Below are 15,283 nucleotides of genomic sequence, written 5' to 3'. Positions count from 1 at the left end.
TGCTGTTGCCCCAGGTGTGCTTCTGATGGAGGAACTGGGGAGGGAAACACCAAATGAGTGTGAAATCAAGGGCCAGTGCCACCATTTGTGTTCCTGGTGATGGAGGAGCTACACTGCTGGCAGCAAGGCCATGGATACAACTTAGATGAGCTGGGCTGTGGAAGACTAGGGATGCCTCCAGGGCAGGCTTTAATGTAGCAGGTTCTGGCCCTCTGAGTGTGAAATATCATGGACAGAACAAGCTGCTGTTTGTGCGGAGGGATTACCCCAGTACAAGATGCCTGCTGCTGGCTGCTCGAGTGGCGATGTCGTGCATGGTGGCACGAGGCTGATGGGGAGCACTGCAGAGCCTGCCAGCAGGGTGCCAGCAGGGCACGGCAGCACCCGAATGGAGGTCATGGATGTAGGACCTGGGGAAGGGGCAGAGACAACAGCGGGATGTGGTTTAAAGCTGCAGCGAGTTCATGTGGTTGTGTCCAAGCACTGAAATTTGAGGCGCTGCAACTAAACTGGTGCATGACCTTGAACTGCAGCAGTGCTGAACAGTGCCACGCTCGTACAGGGATGGATTTTATAAAGTTGAGACAGCTGTTGGCATGTGAAAGTCAAAATCTTGACATAACGCTATGTGTAGCATTGAGTGGAAAGCCAAATTGAAGCACTGATAATTGGTTGCTACATTTATTATATTTGTTTGTTATCGTTCTGATTGCCATCGTTATTACTACTGCTATTTTTTTTTATTTCAGTATATCCTGAAATGTGTTGGTTTGGAACAGTCCAACTCTAGCATGTTTTTATTTTGTTTGAGGTTTGTAATGACACATTTTATCGTGAGTGATCATATCCATCAGATCTCAAGAAAAAAATGGCTGCCTCCTAGTTCAGAAGAATATGCAAACAGGAGCTTAATTACATCACTTAATATTGACCAAGAGAAAGAATGAGATGAGCTTGCCAGCTCATTTCCAAAGCATGTTTTGTCCTTTAAGAGGGGAGGGTATGACAGAAAGTTAGGCAGTGCAAAGCAATTAGCATCATTCACATTTTATGTTGCGCTAGCATGGTGCTCTAGCAGCAAAATTCAAACATTCTTTGAATGGGTTAATAAAAGAAGAAATACAGTCAGCATGCAAGAGAAAGGTTTCCAAGAACAAGCCAAAATATGTCCCATTCTTCTAAATTTATCACAGCCATGTCACATTATCCTTGAGACTGCCAGGAATGTCAATTTTTTTGCAATTTAAAAAAAAAATATCTCATTTAGCACCATATGTTTGGTTAATGTGCCTGATATATCCTGCGTATTCTTTAGTCCATCCATTCCTAATACTCATTTTTCTTTTTTCCCCCTCGCTAAGCCATATGTTACAATGCTGGTCATTCTATCGAAGCTCCTTTCAGGAGCCGAGAGAGTGAAAGCAAGGGAACTCGGGTTTAATCACCCAGAAAAATTTACATCCGACTCTCCAGCTCTCACTCTTAGGTAAGCAATCTCAACACTTCACTTAGCATTGTAGGTGCCCGGTGCCTGTGAAAATGAGGCCACCTATGAGATAGCATGTTGTATGTGGACAGGAACTAAATGACTAAATATAGAATTAGGTGTTTAATTTTTGGCACCCATGTTTGAGGCTCTTGGCTAGTTTTAAAGGTCTTCTGTTTCGTACCTAATGAGTTTTAACACATTTAGTGGTCCCCAGCCCTCAGCTTCCCCTCCTGTGTTGCTCAGGGATGCAGGAAATTAAAAAGTTAAAGCTGAAGCTACCACGGGCAGAGCCCAGGGAGGATGCTGCTGCCTTGCACGGCTTTCCTCAGCATTGCTCCCATGAGGGAATGAATATTGGGGACTGCTGCACTGAGCACCAGATTTCAGCACTTTGCGTGGCGGTGCCAACCTTTAAGGACACCTCGGAGTCCCAGCTCTCCTCTGCTTCCTCCGTGGTGCAGGGCAGCAACAAATTACTCTGTCCCCCAGCCTGTCTCAGCTGTGCTGGCCGGTGAATAGGGAATGGAGCCAAGGATCCTCCCCATTCCCTGCCTCTTTCTATCCATCTGCTCCGAGCAAGGAATAAACAAGAACAGCCAGAACACAACGGCTGGGTAACCCAGGTGGGGTTTTAAAGTGTTCCTTACTATTCTGCACGTCGGACTGTGGTCCAAATCACAGCCACACCTGGCGTTTTTGGGAAACACAGATTTCAGAATCCAGGTCTGATTCTCCTCTGAATGTTATTTAGAGCGCAACAGAAGAAAATCAGACTTAAGTCTATTTTCATCTTATGGCAGCTTTTAAATACTGAATAAGTGGAAAAGTTAATTGCTAAATAAAAAAGAAAATAAAGGGACTTGTGGCATAAAACACAGATGGAAGTCTGAGTGGGTGTGTTAGTTTAACTTACTGTACTTGTATTCATGTGTCTGTATAAGCATATATATGCCAAACATATATGGTCTTCGCCTGCTCCCATTAACATGAATCAGTTTTTTTTTTTTTTCACTGGACAGAGGGAACCAGATCAAAGACCCTGATGGTGCTAAATGGAACAAGATGTATACTTTCGTATTTTTTTCCAAAAGGAAATATTAATTTGACATTGGTTTTTCAGTTGAAAAGAATTTTAATTGCAGTACACAATAAGCAGAAAATTCAGACAACAATAATCTTGAAACTGTTAGCAGCATTATATTTCTATCAAGGAATTTGAGTGCTTTTTTTCAACATTAGAGCTTTCTGAATTTTCATTAATTTGGCATTTCCCTAAACACACAAGTTATTTTGTTCATTCCACATCATGCATCACACCCTTTTGCTCAATGCATAATGCAAGCGTAAATGGGATCCTTGTCCTTGAGAGACTCTGGTTACTGGAGCCATTGCACGGATGTTGAAGTCCCGCAGTAAGACTTTCCAAAACTCTGCACTTCGCAAACCTCCAGCCCAAGTTTAACCAGTGAATGCACAGGAATACTTCATGTTCCTCATCTTCTAAGGGGCACTGGAGCATTGTGATGTTTTTAATTCCTCTACCTCCTTATATCTGCTAGTACTAGAAATGCACCACATAAGAGTCTTCCTTGAGTACAGCTAAAGATCTTCAAATTTTCATGTATGAGGCTGATATATATTTAAATGGACCAGAAAATGATGTGTGAGAATTGAATGCACCAATCCTTCCCAGAGCAAATAAATATCTATTAACCTACTTCCCGATAGCTGTGCACCTTACTGAAATGATGATTAACTTTGATGAGGCAAATGCAGTCACAGCAGTGTGAGAGGAGAACAGTTCCCCTCCACTCCAAATTTACAGCTATATCCATATCTATATGTTCATCCGATTTCACTTGTTAATTACTAACATTATTCTGACTACACACATCTTACACAATAACTCCATATCAAGACAGTCACATTGGTAGACCAGTTATATTCATCTCCAAAGATGACTTCTGGATAATTACCCCAATATTCCCAGTCGCTCTCTGTCACTAGGCTCTTGATGAAGTTTTTGTAAATAACAAAAGCTATAAATGAAATATGGTTTAGATCTTCCCTCCCAAGGGACACTATAAAAAGGAATCACGGAAGCTCAGATATTACCAGGTGGACCATGAACTCAACAACATGCAAAACAAATAGATGATGCATAAAAACAAGTTGGCTGTTGAATAAAAAAACTGGTATGTGGGATGATTTTTTCAAGGATTCTTCATCCTTATGTGAAAATTATTCCAGCAATATCACTGAAATCAATATCAACAGAAATGCTGATCAGCTGCTTTTTTTCTGGGGAAGCCTTAATTTCAAGTTTCTTGAAGTTTTGATGGCTATGCTACTGTCAGTCATAGTAAGTCTGCTCTACTTATTGCTGAGCAAACTTTATTTATCTTCTGCTGAGATATGATCACACTAGCTGCCATCCGTCAGCTTACTGTACTAGTTGCTCCAGTATGCGCAAAATACAATGCAGATGGAAATTCACTCATCCTAATGAAGTGCTCTTTAGTTTCTGCGTTTTGGATGCGTGCTCGCTCCTCTGGTCCCATTCTGAGTTACCATGATCACTGATTAACTACCTGCCAGTGCGCACCTCACTTCACAAAACAAAATCCAGCTTAATGAACAGTGATTTTCCAGAAGTAAAATGAAAGCTCCCCATCTATCCACTTATCAAACTACTGCATATGCATCACCAACACACACAACCAGTTTCCTCAGAACTCGACATCTGACAGATCATCAGGAAAACAGAGCTAATCTATCCGTACCCATCAACATCGTATCATAGGTGACTGCCAGATACTTAAGAAGCTATCCAAAAGAAATGTCACAACTCTTTTTCAAGACACTACAAAAGAAATGTTCCAAATAAAATAAAGCAAATGCACGCACAAGTAAATGAGCCAAAGAACTTAATAAAAAGAGATTGATTAAAATGAGGACCAGAATGTTCAAAAAGGACTAAGAGAGAGAGGTGCCAAAGGCGCATTAAATGGATTCAATGGCTTTAGGTTTTAAATGCTTTTGGACTCCTCAGCAATTTTTAGCCAAAAATGATCATTCGAGTTAGAATCAGGATTCTGATGCCACTTAGGATAGAGACGGTTGAAATTTCTGCTTTGTAAATGAGTACTGCTCCATTTACAAAAGAGAAGTATCAGTTTTACCAGAGGAAAATCTTCTCTACAGGTTCTTAAAACTGCATGACACAATCTTCATCATTAATTTAAAACCCTACCCCATTAAAATCTACCTTAAATATTTTGGTGTGATCTTTCCATAGTGTATTATCTTGTCTGCTAATATCTATGTTTACAGCATCATCTGGATTGTTTTAGACCTTGTATATTAGCCTTCATCCCTGCTTTTTTGTCCAAGTGATTCTTTCAATAACTAATAAGGTGGTAACCAACATATTGGCAATTTCTTTAAAATATAATTAGAATTTTATATTTGAAAACTTTAATGAGAGGTGTAATAAACAGCAAGATAACAGCTCAATTTTCTCTCTGATCTAATGTTAGTTTCAGCGTCATTTTGCATTGTATAAATATATATTTTAATAAGAATATTTTTTTTTTCTAATGACGTCTCTAAACATCCAGTCATTTAAAATTCATTATTGCATTTTTTTCATTTCAAATGTTATTTGAGAGTTTTTCGGCATACTTGGCAGATTAGATATAGCAGCGGGAACAAGCTGCAGCCATCCATAGGAGAATATACCTTTATGTGGGTGCTTTGGGGATGGAACATCTATAGCTGTTAGGCAAAAAATGCCATCATAAATTTGGATGGCATTTACAAAGCCCTCTAAAAAGTCTTTGCATATGATTATAGCTGAGGTATGATATTTTTGCAAGTAAAAGACCCAGAATAGATTTATGTTTCAACTATATCTTCCTGAGATGCATATGGATGCTAAATTGCAAGTGATACTAAAGGGAATTTTAGTAACTGTAGAGGATGGAGTCAAATTTTCTGTTTTATTTTTTATTTTTTTATTTTTTTTTTCTCAAAAATCATTTGCTCATTATTTGCATGCCATCAAAAACCACTGGCTATCCAAGCTATATATAACAATGATGGCTGTTAAATGCCAAAGGCATGAGATGGAGATGGGTAAATATGCAAATTTTTTAGACTTGTGACCTCAGTTACTGCATGGTAATGTTTTTAAATTACTTTTATGATGACAAGACTAAGTTTGGTGCTAATATTGGTTTTGAAGACTTAATCGGTATACACAGCCATTGAACATATGTTTTAATTAATAAAATGGCTGTAGACAGGAGTGAAAATAACTCAGGTAATTTAACATGTACTGTAAAGTCACCTGATTTCTACACAATTTGAGGTGAAGAGTTTATACATTATTCCAAAGAAAGAAGGAGTTGCAAGCTGAATTCATGTGCATCGTACCAAACTGAAATGGATTTATAATTTGACAGGTCAAGAGCGTACTCATGGAACTGTTATGTATTGCTATCCAGTGGTTCCTGGTATTTTTATGATATGACTGCCTCGGTTTGACAGTCACAGGACTGAACAGTCATCTCATTTCTCCGTAACACAAAAAATCATTTGTAGCTGATCTACAGCTGCTGTGCTCTTTTCCTGGAAAGTGTCCATTGCTAGTTGTACGCCGGTGAGCGCCTGCTGCAATGGCACCGTGGACCTGCCACCAGCAACTCCTGAGCAAGTCTTGGCAGCTCCCAGTCAGCGAGAACTTGAATGGCTTTCCAACAGATCAGTTCTCAGACAGGTGATATCAGACAGGCGAAATCAGCCTCATTTTTCGGCATTCCCAATAGCTTTAGGATTCTGGAGGAACAAAGAATCCTCCTGGAAAAAATAAAATGTTCCCATTGCAGAGCAGGCAAGAGCGCAGCAGTTTGGCTTTGGCTTCATTTCCAGAGGAGCTCTGTCTGCCTGTGTGGTCTGCCCAACACCTCTCTCATCTCCTGTGCAATTTTAAACACATCAGACAGGGAGGCAGAGGGCTCGCAGGGAAAAAGTCCCTAAGAGTTTCATGAAAACAGGCACGGAAAGGGCAGAGGTAACATGTAAGTGCTCCCTCCAGGGCTGTCACTCTGGCAAAGTGCTTAGCATGAGCCCTCCTACTAGACACTGGAGAACCCACACGAGAGGGACAGCTGGTACATCCCCCCAACCACCACAAAATGTCTATGCACCGAGAACAAGAGCATTGGCATTGTTTGAATAAGCACACCCACCATGTAGTGCTCCGCGGTGTTCGGGGTTTCTTAGATATCCTAATTTTATAAAAGAAAGTAAAAGAAGAAAAAAGAAACAAGGTGAGAGAGAACACTATCATATTTTGTAGCAAGCAGGATACTGTGTGAAATCTTGGCCCAGTGAAGTGATAAAGGGGAAGCTTTCAGTTTGCTTAACGGAAAACTTACGAGGAAATAGCAAAATTATGAAAATACCACATTGCAGAAAATGGGTGCGTTTAAGTTCAATTAAGCTGTAAAAAGGAAAATGGCACTTTAGCTTACAAAAAGTGAAGGGACAGAGGGAGCTATCAAAAGTAACTTTACAAGATTTGTATGCATGGGGATGCTGCTTCACTGGACCAAGAAAGCTACAGTATGGGACAGGATTTTTCTTTTATTAGACACTTTGCTAGATAGCTTTGTCGAACCTCAGAAACTGCTGCTCTGGCATTATGAAATAATCCTACATAACTTGATCTCATGAGCTTAGGAACACAGAAAAATAGCCATGCCAAATCAGATTACAGGGATCCACCTAGCCCAGTATCCTCTCTCTGACAGTGGTAAGTAATGGATGCCTAGAAAAGAGGAAAAGACCAGGGAAAGCATACACAGTGGTAATTCTCCAAAATACTCTCCCAGCCTCCAATGATTTGTGATTCAAGGACTTCTAAGACAAAGTTGAAATCATAGCATTGAAGATACTCGAATCCAAATGCACAAATTTACACCCCCCTCCTCCCCTTTTTGGATTTCAACCCCCATGAGATTTCTACTAGTCACATAGAAAAGGTTTCACAGTTTGGTGCTGGCAAGTCCAGTGTTCTTGCCACTAACTCTGAATGAGCTCACAGCTTTCAAGCCCAATGATGTTATGTGTATAAGAGCATCCAACACTTTCTCCTACATAAAAAAGTGACATGTGTACTGAGGTGCTCTAAGTGTATATACTTTGGGAGATTTTTTTTTAAAAAAAAGCAAGGATCTGGCTGTAAATTGATATTAACATTTTCCAGTATATGTGTAAAACACATGTTTCAGAAGAATAGAAGAGAGAAACTGTCACTCACTGGGAAGCTTTAGAGCTATCTGGCTCCCTGGGAAACTGCATGCAACTATTCTGGTGTCCAAGGGTTTGACCAGTGAGTTTCCTCTTCCTGCAAAGAATGAATGCAGAAGTAATAGAAAGTCTGAGGGGGGAAGATTTCAGCAAATGGCTAAAGGTACTCCTATTCTGCTAACTTCAGCAGGTAGGAAGCAGGTGGTGGTGGAAGAAAAAAGGGTGGGAGAGGAGAAACGCCTACCTTCTCCTCCCAGCAGTTAGCAGAGGGAAAGGGCAGGAGACTAAACTAGGAGAGACTCACACACTTGCAGTTCAGCCCTCTAAAATCCCTCTGTGGTGCTGCATTGACATGCAGTGATGCCGCCAGGTCATGGCAATCCCAGCACTGCCACACAATGTCAGGACGTTCTGCTCTGATTGCCTGGGGTCTTGCTGTGACTCCCTTTCGTGATGGCACTTGGGGACTGAAACTGAACGCTCTAGCACGGCACAGCCTCATTCGTGTTGTCACCAGTTACTTATAAAAATCCCATATGTCTGGGCAGGAAAAGTGACTTCTTGAACATCGTGCTTATTTTACTACCCACTTTTCAGGGGACTTTTCTGAAGTTGGAATTAATTTTCTAATCAAATTGGTACCTACGTGTCAATTTTTTACTTCATTTATAAAAATAATCGGTAAAAGTAAGGACCTCAAAAAAGGTTCATCCTTTCATTTTTTGATGGCATATTGACTTTATAAGATTGTAAAGGCATGAATGATATATTAGGGAGTCCCTGTAACTTTACTTACAGCAAAAATTAGAAAGTGATCGAAAAGTTTTATAGAGGAGAGCAGAAATATAATTTTAAGCCTCTTAAAATTGCCTGAACTGTGAAATCAAGTAATGAACACTAGAAAAGGATCTGTCAGCTGGAATCAAAGCTTAGACTAGTCAGCATTTTCTTCCTAAACCTTATTATGACGAAGATTTTTCATCTCTGCACTCTGTTCAGCCCAACAAATAAACTGGCTTGACCTCCACCTGTTACTTGGCGAAGTCTGCTATCATCTTTGACTAAACCCTTTTCTTCCCCTTCAAAGCCCTCTGCACCACTGAGAAGGTGGGAAGATGCAGCTGTGCGCTGATTCAAGTGGATACCAGTTCATAACCAGACAGCATTTCACAGCACAAATTACAAGCAACGGAGGAGATAAAAAAAATGTAGTGCCAATGAATTCTGGAAGGGGGCAACATTTTTCATCATTTTAACAATGAGATTTTCATAGAAAGAAGTACTTTTCGTGTGTGATATTATGAACTAGCATTTGGAGCAAGAAACACTTTGCTTATGCCATAATAATGAACCTATGCTAACACCGCATATGAAGAGTTAAAGAGCATAAGGGAAGCTATCTGTGTTTCTTTTATATTGCAGAAGTTGAATGCAGTCGCTATTTCAAGGAGGTTCAGCTCCAAATGTGTGTACTTTTCTGGACTTAGAAACAAGTCATGGCTACACACTGCAACATTGCTAAATAAAATAAATATATATATTATGGAACACAGAACAACAGGATAGGTTACGAGGAAAACCGTATAGCAGTCATTTCTTCAAATATATCATCATGACAAAACCATGCAAGAAGCTTTCTAATACAAAGACATATCAGAAAAAGCCATTTCATATAAAGTTGGACTTCTCTGGGTGATTAATGCTACGTTCAACAAAGGAGACAGTGTCTGTCTAATTACATTAAATACTTATCTTCTAGGGATTGGCAGGGTGTTTCTGCTCAATGTCACTTTTCATGACAATGTAATGATAGATCCGTTTACTTACCAGTGCCATTAGCAAAAATTGTACTGTTTTCTCAACTGCCCTCATATCACGAAAATATTTGATTAACACACTGTAGCTTATCTAATACTCTAAGCAACATATTCTGCATAGTTTTCTCTCTATTAAAAGAACAAGATTACAGCTTGTAAAAATTTTATTGCACTCACACAAAAATAAATGAATAATGTGTGATATACTTCAAGTATCTTACTAGTTCACAGAACGGGTTTATTTAATTTAAAATGCTAACTTGTACTTAACACATTAGGATTTGGAGGGAAACAAGGAAACAAACAAAATAGGTGCTCTGATGTACTACTTCCCATCCTGCCTTTAGTTACTATTTCCGTTTCATTTTAGCATGCCTTTGGAAACTTTTAGAACCTTTGACCAAAAAAAAATTTCATATTTGTATTTCATTCCTTTGCTGGAGAATAGATATGGCCATCTCCCAAGTATTTAAAATTCACCACATCATGAACTGACTCTTCGTAGTCATGCTACTGTGCCAACATACAAAGAACAATAAACCTCTGGAAGAATGTACACAGCAAAGGCAGTTTATATAGTAACAAGATAATTTCATAAACCTATATTGAAAAGAAAGGCTGTGATGTAACATCCTAGCAGTATATATCAGCTACCTGATATTTACTAACAAGGTTAAACTACTATCTGTTTGTCTCAGCACTCTTCATAATTCACTTTTTAATGGATGGACAGGAAAAGTCAGCAGTGTATGGCACAGATCATTTTAGAAATAGGACAAGACAGCTTACGGCAGTATCTGTTTCAAAACGTGCTCCATCCTTCCATACGATCACATCAAAAGTCTACACTTAGCAACTACAATACTTCAAATCTACTCCTAAATCCTCCGATGGGTAGATTTCTGTTTGTAAGTAAAAGGGTGAATTTGAGAAAACAAAGAGCCCCGAGGAGGAGGAGGAGGTGCCACGTGCGGTCCCCGGGATCCCACCTTGGGGTTTTGTGCGTGTGCAGAGGAAGGTACGTGGGAAGCTTCATTCCACGAGGGGTAGGGACGTCAACACCATTTTGTTACAGCTCCTCACGGTGCCGCAAAATGGCAGCAGGCACGTTCCCCCAGTGACTCCCATTCGGCAGGACTCGGTACGGCGAGGCAGAATTAGCCAGCTTTCAGATCCCGTACCAGTGACTCTTGCAGCAATGACACCGCAGCCAACTGCCACATATGACTCTCCAAATTAATAATGGATTTAGGATTTAGTTCCCTGAGCTGCGAGGGTTTGGGGTGTGTCTGCAATTATCTAGATATAAGTCTGACACACATTATGCTTCTATCAATGTCATTTCCCTTAGTAGCCAACAGATTATCAGCAGCTTTGTGATATTCCAGGTGTCAAAGAAGAATTAAAACCACAACAATTGCACAAACAAAGGGACAAAAGACGGGATACGTGTTTCTGAGCTCTGCATATCAATTTAATATGTGCAGCTGACAATGATGCAAATGTCCTCGGGAGAGAGGCAGCAAGATCTGTGCCCAAACATACACACACCACCGTCAGCAAGATGGCAGAGAACAGAAGCAGTAGGATTCCCAGCCCAGGACACATGCCTCAGCAGGCAAAGCAACCCAATGAAACAATCCTCTGGTTGGGGAGAATTTTGGAAGCACCTGATATGGAAAAGGGCCCTAAACAAGCCAGATGGTACTTTTAGCTGGCAGCAGAAAGTAGGAGACAGCCAAAAACATTACAGCATTTCCCCAAGAGGCCAGCAAATCGATTTTTAACCATTTTTTTTTTTTAGAGTGACGCTATGAATATAAAAAATAATGTTTCTATGCATTTTTAAATTGCTAATTTTATGAATAACACACTTAAGAAGGCAACAACTGGCAGAGATGAGAAAGCAATGGATTCTCACTTTCCCGCGGTAGTTGTATATTTGACATCAGGTTTCTATTCAGTCACTGCCACTGTTTACTCTGAATTAAGTGCCAGGTTTTGTTCAGGGTTTTCCACAAGAACATTAAAGAGAAAAATTCTGTAACAGTAGAGAAAGAGCACTGTAAAATCACAACAGCACAATAGTTCTCACAACATGGGAGAAATGCTCTTTGCAAGACTGCTTTGCCCTCTTACAACCTGGACCCCCAAAATTACTGGGTTTCTAGACAATCATTTTTTAACAGAGGGCAAACAGTTTATTTAATACCTACAAGTTCCCATTTGGCTAAGGATTTGCATAAGAAATACAGCTGTTTTGGGGATCTTTTAATTTTTAAAAGCTCCAACTGGCCAAAACTGGCAATTCTGCCTGGATTACAGGACTGCTTTCGGGACTCATTTTGATGCCAGACATTGAACCTTTGACAGTCCAAAGCAGTTTCTTGCACAGCACGTTCAGATTAGGTGTGGCCAAGTGGTTTTCACTCAAGATATGGCAAAGGGACATAGGTTGTAAGGACTGGAAGAGCAGTGATAGAGAGACGAGTTGTGAAGGAAGCGGCAATGACCACCACCCTTTGCTTCAAGCATGCCCCTCACATGGAGGATTGGCGAAGTTCAGAGGAAGAGTGAGGATGGTGCCTTACTTTCATTTGTCACTATTTCAGCAAAAGAGTAACAGCGAGCCCTAAGAGAGGGTTAAATCTGGACTACGTCCAAAGTGCTTTCTCCTGTTCAGAGCACAGTAGTGCATTAGCGTACTACATCACAGATAAAACTCCTGGAGACAAACGTGGGCTGCTGTAATAAAATGGGATGTTACACTAAGTACAAAGAAAGATAATCCATACGTTTATATTTTTTCCCAATCTCATTGACTATAAATCCTTACTTTTAAAATAAAAGCTATTTCCTTCCTACTTAGGTGGAACGTAAGACTTTTGCTGATAAAATGGCCCCGCTCTTTTTGAGAGCACTGCTCTTGGACACGAGGCCTGGTGGTGCCATTTCATTTTGCTGGCTTTTGGGGGATCAAAGATCTTCAGGCAAATCCCGGCGAGGGAAATGAAGACTGTGCACAAAACAGCAAAACACAGCCTATAATTTTCCAGCTAATTTTAGCTACAGGATATCTTATGTTATGCTTTTTGGTGTGTATCGCATTAATAGCTGCAACGAGTGGTGTAAGAGAAGAGCAGAAGGAATGAGCTCACCAGGGCTGCCGGCCGTGCAAGCCGAGGTGGAAGATGCTGTGGATTACCTGCTCGCCTCCAAGCAAGACACCAGTGAACTCAGAATAAAGCTACAGCCAGCATATGTGCCAGAGGAAGAGACTGATGTACTTTAAGTCTTTGTGGAGCCAGAAAAATAGGATTATTTAAGCAGTATCCCTTAACTTGGGCTGCAGTGTCCTTTTTACCATCACTCCAGTGGGGCTTGGCTGTCTGGGGACGAGCTGAGGGGTAGCACTGCATTCGTGCCATAAGCTGTGGGGTTATGGGTCAAGGTTACAGCCTACACACTCTGGGGAAATCACACAGCTGCCATCACGGCACATACACATTCCTGGGGGCATAGGATGGCTCTGCAGCCACTGAGCCAAATCGTTACCTGAGCTCAAAGGTTGCTAGACAGATTCCTCTGCTTTCCTGTGCTCACTGACTGCTGTGGTCAAAGTGTTGGGGCAGCACTCTGAACTCTAACTCTAACTCTGAAGAAGTTGGTACCTTGTCAGAGCCTTCAGCCTAGCTGGGAAGAACCGTTTTCTTCCTCTCTGTGGGCAGATCCACAGTTTTTGATGCGAGCATTTGGAGGCTGGCATGTGCTGCACTTAGCAGCTGAGAAGCAGGAAAATTGCAGTAGGTATCCAGCTCTGTGAAGTTAAGAGCTCAGGAATGCTCCTGGTTTTGTGCAGAAGCAGCGCATGAGGAATATCTCGAGTCAGAGCAACAAACACAGTGTGGGAAAGGAAACAAAAAAAAAGAGAGAAATGTAACACAGTCTGCTTCCCCTTCCCGTTCCTGCACCATCCTCTCTCCGTCCCCTAACACCTCTCCTTGCACATTTCAACTTGGGTGAGAATGTTTGCTTTAAAACCAAGCCTGTTTTCTCCTTTAAAACAAAGATCAAGATGTGTACAGTAGCTGCTCTGTGTTATGCAGCGTAGTGATGGTTGTACTGGGAATGTTAATAAACAGTGCCGAGAGCAGAACTTCTGCATAAAAAAGGGTGTATGTTACATCTCTCCTCCTCTCCCCCGTTTCATGCAGTATTTACACAGCTGTGCTTTGTAAAATGTGTAGGGGAGTTTTTTGTTATTATTTTTTGGTAATTTATTTACCTAAGATAGCCCAGCATCTGTTTTGTGGTGAGCTTCTTTCACAAAGTTTCACAGTTGCCTTGACTGATGCAAAAGGAGGTCATGGTCCTTGCTCAGTGATCCTAAAACCATTTGTTTCAGCCACTTGGCCATTCTGTTTGGCTAATTTGTGTCCTGTTCTGTGTTTTTGGTTTGTCCTCTGCTTAGAAATGCACATCCCCTGGGGACTGATCTGGCTAGGTGAGTATTTTAGTTATCTGTTTTATAAAATGCAGAAGTGCACAGGAATTTGCAATAATATGCATCATTTACTGGCTCTCAATACGTACTGTATATTGGCTCTGAAGACTACTAATATTTTCCAGCTGCCTCCAAAACCAGAGTTCAGTGCAGTCTTTGCAGTGGGTCCTTTCCCATGACTGCCTACACAGGTGATGAAGACTTTTCCTGTGTCCTGAAGAATTAATAAACCTGAACATTTCTGTACCAGCATACTAGGAGATAAAATATTGCTTCTGCTTCCCAAACACATTAGAAAAAGCAAGTCTGCTGATCTCAACTGCTAAGACAGCACATGAAAGGAATGCAGTCCATTTCCTAACCAAGATCTAATCTATAGAAGAGTTTATAGATCCAAGTCAACATCCTGAATTGGTCCCAGAAGCAAATAAAAAAAAAAAAAAAGAAAGAAACTAGTTCAACTTTTGGAAGACAGGTACAATGCTCTCAATGTGTTTAATCCCATTTTGCAATTAAACAGTCCCATGCTGCACTATCAGATGATCTTCAAGGATAACTGCATCAGAGCAGACCCGTCTGGAGCTCTCCGAGATTCATGTTTGACAGCCAGAAATGCGCAGCCATGTTCAGACAGAGGGGGCTTCTGTCCTTCAGCAGCTTTGTACTTGAGCTTTCAGAGATTACTGCTGAAAGCATGTGGAAAATGTCTGCTTTTGTCCCAGTAATGAGGAAGCTTACAGGTTTCACTTGGTGACAACAGTGAAGCATAAACCACCTCACTGTCTTTGCTTCATTTGTGTATGTTAAAGAGGACAAGTGGCAGAATACAGCTCAGCCCGCAAGGACATCTGAAGAACATTAGGTACGTGGACTATCGATGCAGCACTCCCGTCCCAGCAATCCCTTTATCTCCAGGAAGCATTTCTCCAGCCTTTGTCAGGGAACAATTTTCTATGCACTAAATCTTCCTTATCAATCTGAAAAATGACTCAGACGAGGCCACCTGTGTGTGGAGCCGAAGATCAGCTCAGGTGGTCTTATGGTGGTCACGGCACGCCGAAGATCTGCTTTTAAAGTTGGTCTATAAAGGCAGTGAAAATGGCATGTGTGCACTAGGGCAGCTGAAAACACAGCTTTAATGTGATATCTGAGGTGAAG

The 15,283-nt window shown here is 41.0% G+C and overlaps 1 protein-coding gene across 11 annotated transcripts in view; it reads right to left on the bottom strand.

Moving 5' to 3' along the window:
- The window catches only part of NFIA (nuclear factor I A), a 371,189-nt gene that overhangs the window by 54,966 nt on the left and 300,940 nt on the right, over positions 1-15,283 (bottom strand). For 3 of the 11 annotated variants that reach the window (XM_038183079.2, XM_038183080.2, XM_038183081.2), the window contains 2 exons: positions 7,815-7,901; positions 6,742-6,780 (listed from right to left, as the gene is read on the bottom strand). The exons of 7 other annotated variants lie outside the window; for them this stretch is intronic. In XM_038183079.2, the coding sequence (XP_038039007.1) occupies positions 6,742-6,780; positions 7,815-7,901 (126 nt within the window). The remainder of the gene's footprint in view (positions 1-6,741; positions 6,781-7,814; positions 7,902-15,283) is intronic. One more of the 11 variants, XM_038183082.2, reaches the window with a different exon arrangement.

Source organism: Anas platyrhynchos, chromosome 8 (assembly GCF_047663525.1).
Source record: "Anas platyrhynchos isolate ZD024472 breed Pekin duck chromosome 8, IASCAAS_PekinDuck_T2T, whole genome shotgun sequence".
In the NCBI taxonomy this organism is placed as follows: Eukaryota; Metazoa; Chordata; class Aves; order Anseriformes; family Anatidae; genus Anas; species Anas platyrhynchos.
Note: the sequence above shows the minus strand (reverse complement) of the source record. Positions and strands in the feature narration are given on the sequence as shown.